The 9,288-nt window shown below is 34.7% G+C and overlaps 1 protein-coding gene across 1 annotated transcript in view; it reads left to right on the top strand.

Moving 5' to 3' along the window:
• The window catches only part of SRP72 (signal recognition particle 72), a 28,788-nt gene extending 19,814 nt beyond the window's left edge, over nucleotides 1-8,974 (top strand). Inside the window, exons 15-19 of the mRNA XM_063108372.1 lie at nucleotides 132-209; nucleotides 1,359-1,496; nucleotides 3,219-3,256; nucleotides 6,298-6,457; nucleotides 7,126-8,974. Coding sequence (XP_062964442.1) covers nucleotides 132-209; nucleotides 1,359-1,496; nucleotides 3,219-3,256; nucleotides 6,298-6,457; nucleotides 7,126-7,303 — 592 coding nt within the window. The 3' untranslated portion in view covers nucleotides 7,304-8,974. The remainder of the gene's footprint in view (nucleotides 1-131; nucleotides 210-1,358; nucleotides 1,497-3,218; nucleotides 3,257-6,297; nucleotides 6,458-7,125) is intronic.
• Nucleotides 8,975-9,288: the final 314 nt, after the last annotated feature.

Genomic DNA, 9,288 nt, shown 5'->3' on the forward strand with positions numbered 1-9,288 from the left:
CTCTGAAAGAAAGGTGGAGATATAGAAATCCACATTTTATTGCTGTTATTTTATATGAGAGTTATTTTGCTTGTTTATGTTACTTTCTCCAGTTTTATAAACTTCAGTAACTTTCTTATTTCTTCTTTTAGACAAAATCCAAAAGATATTCACACCCTGGCCCAGCTTATTTCTGCTTACTCACTTGTAGATCCGGAGAAAGCAAAAGTGTATCCTTTTGATTGTTGTTCCAGACAGCTCCCCAATAGCATGCTAGAGTTCTTCTGGTACCTGTGTTTTGACCAGGGCTTTTTCTGTTATAAATTTCAACTAACAAACAAAACCCTTTTCTAACTAGTAAAAGCAAAAAACTAATCAATGTGATTGAAAAATGCAGTGATAGATCCAACTTGGGGTACAGTCTGCTAGACAGGCACTTTAACCAGGTAAGCCATGGTACCAGCAAACTTGGGGTACAGTTTGATCCAGAAACAAAAGTGAAGTCAACAGTGTGCAGCCTATATCTTCCAGGTATACGTCTAGCAGCAAAAAAAAAAGAAAGAAAGAAAAGGAAAAAGCATATTTTGTGTGGGTAGTTGTGCATGATTCTGATGATTCTGAAATGCTATTCTTTTTTGGCAGGAGCGGGGAGCGGGGCGCTGGCCAGTAATTGATCCAAACCCTTGACCTTAGCATTGTAACACTGCACTTTAACCAACTGAGCTAAGAGGCCAGCCCACAAATGTTATTCTGATTAATCTATTTGGGTCACATGCCCATCTCAAACAATTACTGTTGATAAGAGGATTCAGCCCTGATTGAGCTTGACTCACATGTACTCTAATCAGGGTGTGTTCCCAAAACTGAGGTGCGGTGGTGGAAGTGAAAACCTTTGCAGTGAGCGAGTCTGTTTCATAAGCTTGATACTTGTTTTGGAAAGGATCTTTTATTAAGCAACCACCTTGAAGGTACATCACTTGAGTTAAGGAATAAATGATTAGATTATGACTCCTCAAGTTCTTTCCAAGTAAGGGTCTTCAAAAAGTTCATGGAAAGATTCTCACTATCTTTTTTTTTTTATTATTAGCACCACACTCTTAACCAACTGAGCTAACTGGCCAGCCCTATGCACTATCTTTTAATTCTACTTTTCCATGAATTTTTTGAAATACCTTTATATATGCTATATAATTGACATGGATTGCTGATTTTGTTATTTTATAGAAGATTTAAGAACATCTTTTGCTTTTGATGAAGAGCATCAAGAAAAGACAGTGACTTTTTCTATCGGTATAGATATATTTGTAGATGCGCGGATGTGTGTGTGTGTGTGCATGTATGTGTTTATATCATGTTCCTGAACTCCTGTTCTGTCCCAGTCTTAGTAAACACTTACCCTCGTCAGATAGTATGTCTCTAAAAGTAGATGTTGAGGCTCTTGAAAATTCTCCTGGAGCTACGTACATTCGGAAGAAGGGTGGAAAAGTTACGGGAGATACTCAACCAAAGGAGCAAGGGTAATGTTTTATATTGTAACATTTCTCTAATGCTGATTTTAAATTATCTAAGGAATAAAAAATGCATTCTCATAAAAATTCCATGTGAATAAAGTTTTAGTGCCCTTTGTTTCTTTTCCTTCTTTGTGCCCAGCTCTTTGTCCTTGTTTCCCCCTCCCTCCAGCCCCAAATTAACCTCTAGTATTAATAATTTAGTGTATACTTCCAGATCTTTTTCTTTGTGTTTACACACACAGGTGGTTTACAAATACTTTCTTTAAATTGGTTTATTTTGGTTTTTTTACAGATGCGGGATTATACTTGGCTGTTTTCCAACTTGCTTTCATTTAATAAGTCATAGAGATCTTTCCGTGTACTATATGTAGACATATTTCATTCTTTTTATGCATATTTCATATGCTAGATGTGCCCTACTTTATTTACATATAAGTTACTGATGTACATTTAGTACATCATTTAGTATTGTTGTTTCTCTTTTTTTTTTTCCAGCTGGCTGGTACAGGGATCCAAACCCCTGACCTTGGTGTTGCAGGGTTGTGCTGTAACCAGCTGAGCTAACCGGCCAGCCTCATTTAGTACTTTTGAACCAAAATTCAGATGGTTTATTTTGCTGATTTGGAGAAAAGGTTAGCCAGCTTTATTTGCTTATAAAAATCAAATTCTGATTTTTTCCTCATTTTCCACATTTGCTATCTTAAAAACAGCAGAGGCCTACAGTTAAAACGTTTAAGATTCTACTTTAAGAATGTTTAAGACTCAGGATGAAGGGCCAGCCCATGGCTCACTTTGGAGAGTGTGGTGCTGATAACACCAAAGCCATGGTTCCAATCCCTATATGGGGATGGCCGGTTCGCTCACTTGGGAGAGCGTGGTGCTGACAACACCAAGTCAAGGGTTAAGATCCCCTTACCGGTCATCTTTAAAAAAAAAACAACAAACTTTTGTTTAATAAGGAATTGGAATCTCAAAGACGTTACATTGTTCCAAATTCCATTTTATCATGTGAATCTGATTTCAAATCTTATCAGAAACATCAAAATGAAATAAATTCAAGCCAGGTCTTCAGTGGAATTTTAGTTAATACCTATTTAAATATTTTCAGTATTTTTTTTGTTTACCACAGCATGGTTGGCTAACTACTAAGAACACACAATTATTTTCTTATCCTTTAATCTTCTTTCTCTTTTTCAAAATTCAAGAGATAAAAAAGTACAGAGTAAGTAAAAAGTCTTCCTCCCACCCCTGTCTACCCTCCTTTCTCCCAGAGCCATACCAGTATAACTCGTTTTGCATATCCTTCTAGAGATATCCTTTGCATGTATTTTATTTATACATGTTCTTCTGGCAAAGAGTTTGTTCTCTAAAGTCTTGCCAAATATAGGGTAATGTATTGAAGTATTATAGATTTTCATGCTTATGCAGACTTCCTTTTTACATAGACTTATGTGCCACTTAAAAGTTCTTTTCAGCGTAAATGGTATCTGTTTTCTGAAAACAGTTGTCACCTCTCTTTTCTAAACTACCTTCCAAAAATTATAGTATCTGAAGCTTGATTGAATTTAACCTGAGTTAATATCCCAACTAATTTGTTAGCTTTGGTGAACTGGTACCAAGTCTTAAACACCTTTATGATAAATCGCCCAGCTCACTGTTTTGCACATACTTAATGTTATATAAATTTTGTTTATCACAATGATGGTAATGATTTTCTTCTCTTTGTAGTCAAGGAGATTTGAAAAAGAAGAAGAAGAAAAAGAAAGGTAAGGTTTTTTTTTTTAATCTTTAGATTTTTTTCCGCAAGGTAGAAGTTTGAGTTTAGCCCTACATAGCAGTCTTTGGACATAAGTATACTATTCTCTCTTCTTGTATCTTTAAACACTGACTTTTGTCTTGACTCTAGCTAACATTTAATGTAATTACTTGAAAGAGTGCAACTCTGGAGTTTGATTGTCTCAATTCAAATTGTCACTCTGGTACTCTTTCACTGTGTGACTGTGAACAGGTTACTTAACACACTTACCTGAATTTTTCCATCTGTAAAATTGAATATGATAGCATATACCTCATAGAATAAATAAGATGCTAGATGTAAAGCTCTTAGAATGGTTCCTGGCACACAGTAAGCCTTTATACATTAGGATGTTTCAGCTACAGACACCATAAAACTTCATGAAACTGGCTTAAGAAAATATACTGTTTCTAAAACTGGGAATCTAGGGGAAGGTTAATATCAAGGTTGGTTGATCCAATTCTTGTATCTCTTTGTTCTGCTATACACAAAACTAAATCCCAGTCATAGGATATTTGTTGGAAACAGAGCCACATACTTGTTATTTATATCCAGCAGGACACAGAGGACCTCTCTGGACTTGACAAGCCTTTCTCATTAATCTGATAACATAGGACAATATCTAGCCATGAACCATTAACCAGGGGAATACCAGACATCGATTGGCTTGAGCTGTGTTCTTAATTTCTGGCCAGAGTGGATGGAATTACCATGTTTGGCTTCACCTAGTCAGAGATTATCCCTGGAACCACCTACCTATTCCTGAGTTTTCTGGGAGTCTGTGGTATAAATCAGGTTGTTTCTTGATTTTGCCCACTGCCATCTTAGATTTCAGGTTTCCCAAGCCTTAGCTAAGTTCATTACTACTCTTCCATCTGTTTTCTACCTTCCAAATTTTATTGATATCTTTTCTCCTCCTTTTCCTTCTAATGTGTTTATTACCATTTTAGTGGATGTTTGCATTCAGTTCACTTTTTTTTTTTTTTTTTTTTTTTTTTATAAAAGATGACCGGTAAGGGGATCTTAACCCTTGACTTGGTGTTGTCAGCACCACGCTCACCCAGTGAGCAACTGGCCATCCCTATATGGGATCCGAACCCGAGGCCGGCCCTCAATTCACTCTTTTTAACTATAGAAGTCTTATCAGTTCTTCACTTTTGTCACAGTACTTGGAAACTAATAAAAATTCAGTAAGTATTTATTTTATGTATTGGTAACACTGCAAGGAAATAGCTGATAACTGTAGGTAGCAGTAACCTGCAATTTTACTTTCTTGTCCATTTTTGTGTTTTCTAGATGAATATCCTTTAAAATTTACAAGTGATGTATGTTTATTCTAAAAACAAAAGAAGGCTGGCTGGTTAGCTCGGCTGGTTAGCTCAGCTGGTTAGAGTGCGGCCTTCTAACACCAAGGCCAAGGGTTCGGTTCCCCACACTGGCCAGCCACCAAAAATAAAAATAGAAAAATAAAAACAAAAACAAACGAAAGCAAACAGAAAACCAAAGATGTCTGTTATGTCAATCATTATGGAATGACATGAATAGTAGAAAATTCCCTGTCCCAGATTCATGCTCCCAGAGATGATTACTTAATTTTTTTTTATGTGTATAGAAATATACATATAATTATACACTTACATGCTCAACGAAAGTTTTTATGAAATTGATATGAACATAATATCATGGTAATTTGTTTTAATTCTCTACTTTAGACTGAACTGTGAAGAATATTTTTCCAAATTATTAAATATAGATACACTTCACTTTTTAACTCAATTATATAGATTTCGGTAGTGTGGGTATGTTCTAATTTATTTAATCATGCTCACTGATAGACATTTAAGTTATTTTCTTATATTAAAGAATGTCATTGACTAGTCTTAAAAAAAAAAAGAATATCAATATTTTTTTAAACAGCTTTATTGAGAGATAATTCACATATCATACAATTCACCTATTTAAAGTGTACATTCCAGTGGTTTAGTATGTTCACAGAGTTGTGCGACCATCACCACAGATTTTGGAGCATTTTCATCACCTAAGAAAGAAACTCCATAACCCATTCCCAATTCCCCCCCACCCCCACCTCTAGGTAATCACTTATCTACTTTCTCTCTATATATTTGCCCATTCTGGACTTTTTTCCCCCTCTTATCTAACTATAATTATCCTTTGACCAACGTCTCCTCATCCACACCTCCCCTCTAACTACTCAAACCTCTAGTAACCACCATTCTACCCTGTCCTATGAGATCAGCTTTTTTAGACTCCTAATATGAGTAGGATTATACAATATTTGGCTTTCTATTCCTGGCTTATTTCACTTAACATAATATTCTCCAGGTTCATCCATGTTGTCACAACTGACAGGAGATTGTTCTTACATAACTTTGTGGCTTATAGAAGTCTATAAATTTTGACTGGTACTGCCAAATTAAATTGCTCTTCACAAAGGCTATACCAGTATACACTTCTGCCAGTAGTGTTTGTTTTTCACCATTTCACCAACATTGGGTATTTCTGGTTTTAATATTTAATAGTCTGATAGAATTTTTTACCCTTCTCATTTTTAATTAGTGAGGTTGAACATCTATTCACATGACTAACGACTTATTTATCCTGGTTTATCCTAATTATAACCATGCCCATTTTTCTTTAAGTGATTTACCAATTGGTTAGCAAGAATTCTTTCTATATTAAGGATATTAATCCACTTTCTGTTATACAGTATGTAAAATTTTTTGTTATTTTTCTTAAAAATGTATTGTCTTTTCCCAAATGAAAATTAAAATTTTTAAAATATATATCTGTGAAATCTTTTCCTTTATGTCCTCTGAGTTTTGTGTCATGTTTAGAAATAAGGCCTTTTCCCTTGCTATATTATACAAATAAAGCTTCCTCAGATAAATTTCAGTTTTAATGTTATTAATTCCCAGACTTAGATACATTATTAAACAAACTCTTGAAAATGTTATGGACACATCTCTCATTTCTTTATTAATTATTATACAGGAAAACTGCCTAAGAATTATGACCCCAAAGTTACCCCAGATCCAGAAAGATGGCTGCCAATGCGAGAACGTTCTTACTACCGAGGAAGAAAGAAGGGTAAAAAGAAGGATCAGATTGGAAAAGGGACCCAAGGAGCAACTGCAGGAGGTTCATCTGAACTGTAAGTCATTGCTCCACAATTGAGGTCACATAGAACATATGTTGTTTCTTTCTGAGATTGACTTAAGTGTACTAGCTGAGAATTTGTTAATATATTTTAAATATATTAAGTATAGTCATATATTTTTGATAAATGTTTGCAATATGCTTATGTAAAGGAAATAAAATATATTTCTGGTTTGATTGTATTGTAAAAACTAAATATTGTATTTACTTTCAAAAGGAAACTACAGAGTCATTCAACTAAATATCTAGATAAACAGATATAAATAATATAACTAGAAAGAAGTATTAAAAATGTTAAGTTATTCCTATGTGGTAGAATTATATGTCATTAAATTTTTTAAAAAATTGTCTAAGCTTTCTAAAAATTGGCATGTACTAGGATCAAACCCTCCCTTGGTGTTATCAACACCACGCTCTAACCAACTGAGCTAACCAGCTAGCCCAGCATGTACCATATATCACTTTTTCTTTTATTATAAAACAGTAAAAATTTTATTTAAAAGAAAAATGGATAGGGAGTTGAGGGAGCCACCTTAAAAGAAATAGAAAATGTGTAGGAGATGGTTAGGGGTGGAAAGTAAAATCCATGTACATACATTTTTATAGCTTTTTCCTTTGTCAAATATATGAATGATCAAAACTTGTCTAATCTGATGATTTCAGGGATGCCAGTAAAACTGTAAGCAGCCCACCCACCTCCCCAAGACCTGGCACTGCAGCAACAGTATCTGCCTCTACAAGTAACATCATACCCCCAAGACACCAGAAGCCTGCAGGGGCTCCAGCAACAAAAAAGAAACAGCAACAGAAAAAGAAGAAAAGTGGAAAAGGTGGCTGGTGATTAGAAAATTCTTGTTGCAGGCTATTTTTAAACTAGTCTCAATGGCACTAGGAACATAATAAAGGTAACACAGCAAGAAGCACAGAACTGCTCCCTCTTCTGTCCCCATATTTTCAGAAAATAATTTCTTGTGTATCAAATTGAAAAACATCTTTCTCAAACTCTGCCTAGTAGAGTTGGCCTGCTTGTACCACCTTGCTTTGCACAGATTATGAGGACTGAAAATAATTGGGCATTTACCTACCTTGATATCTGTTGCATACCTTATCTTTGTGTACTCATTTGATCTTTTCTCAGTTTCACAAACAAGGCATGTTCCAGGAGGTTTTCCAGGATTTAAACAGAAACTATTTCAACTAGAGTCTGAAGATACTTGTTTCTGTTTAAGTCTCACTTTAAATTATGTCTTAGGAGGCCTTAAGAGGCTGAAAGTGCAATCTTCTGAGCATTCCAAATATCTGCTTACAAATATCACGTGATAAAAAAGGACCTTATTAAAACATTGGTGTTCCTCACTTAATTAAATGAGTGCCCACAAGAAAACTAAAGTAACTATCTTAAATAATTTTAACTATAAATTCTCTGTCATGTGATACTGCAATATGGGATATTTTTCATATATGTATGGCTTCTTTGTGCCCCATATTGTTTTCAGATTATGGTAACATACTGATAGTGCCATGAAAGAATTCAAGGAAAAAAATCAATGTTGCAAGAAGTTGACTCTAAGACACAGTGTTCTGGGGTCAGATTTGGGTTTGGACTGTCTCAATTGGAAAGATTAATGGCCTCTATCAAGTACATGAACGTTGCTTCCTATGTAGTGAGGGAATCAATACCCAAGTTCTGTACCAGGCAGTATAAAATCTAACAAGACTGTTAGGCTCAATTAACAGTAGATACTCAAATGGCTCCTTTTGATAGTTAATGGTTATGGCCTTTCATTACCTTTCTCAAAGTAATGAAGTATTTTACAGTCAATTTGTGGTATGAATGTTGCTCTTGTCTTTTCTTGCTTACAAGCCGCTTTCACATTGAAGAGCTGTGAGACAGACACATTGGGATGCCTACCCTGTTAGTATTCATTTTATGTTGCCCAAGATATCATTTAATTTAGATTTAGGAGTATTTCCTTGTGATCATATTATTCTGTCCTTGTTAATAAAGTACTCCTGTGTTTGACTCTGAATATATCTACTGAAACTTCTTCAAAGAGTTTTTTTAAAGGCTTTTCTCCTTAACAAGATGAGAAATGGGATTGCTGCCTTTCTGTTTAGCATAATCAGAATCTGCAGTGGCATCTAAACAAGAGATCTTCTTAAAATAAGAATGATTTATTATGGCATAATACTTTTTTGAGCTCTCAGAGAACAGTCTTTTGGTAAGACTAACAGATATTTATTCCTTCTGAATATATACCCTATTACAGGAATAATTGTTAGTAAGTTTATTTAGGATTCCATTAAATTTCTGTGGTGAAGGATAATCATTTTTTAGGTTAACTAAACAACAGAATTTTGGTGAAAATAATCCATCGTGAGAAATTTGACCTAAGGTACAACAGTGAAATTTATAGTTTTCTATTTAGTCATTGTTATTGGCAGCCATTGCCATTGGTAGTCATTGCTAAACAACCGAAACCCAGTTCAAATAAATAAATTAATTGTCAAATGAAGTGTGAACATCTATATTAACTTTCTAGTAATTATTTCCTCTTTTGGACAGGTCTTTAACCAATAACATACATATACTTTGTATATATATGTGTGTGTATGTGTACATTTATAAACTTCAGTATGGATACGTCCATTCACTGTGGCACATTTTAAAATAAAATATTCTAGGAGTCAATATGGAAGGTGTTGTGGGTGTTGGCATTTTATGGAGGACTTCCTGGTTAGTGTATCTAAGAATTTTCTTTTAAGCGGGTATCTAAAATTGCTCCTGCCCCTCCCAGCAAAGCCACAAAACTAATCTGATGGGAT

This window comes from Cynocephalus volans, chromosome 9 (assembly GCF_027409185.1).
Source record: "Cynocephalus volans isolate mCynVol1 chromosome 9, mCynVol1.pri, whole genome shotgun sequence".
Taxonomy (NCBI): Eukaryota; Metazoa; Chordata; class Mammalia; order Dermoptera; family Cynocephalidae; genus Cynocephalus; species Cynocephalus volans.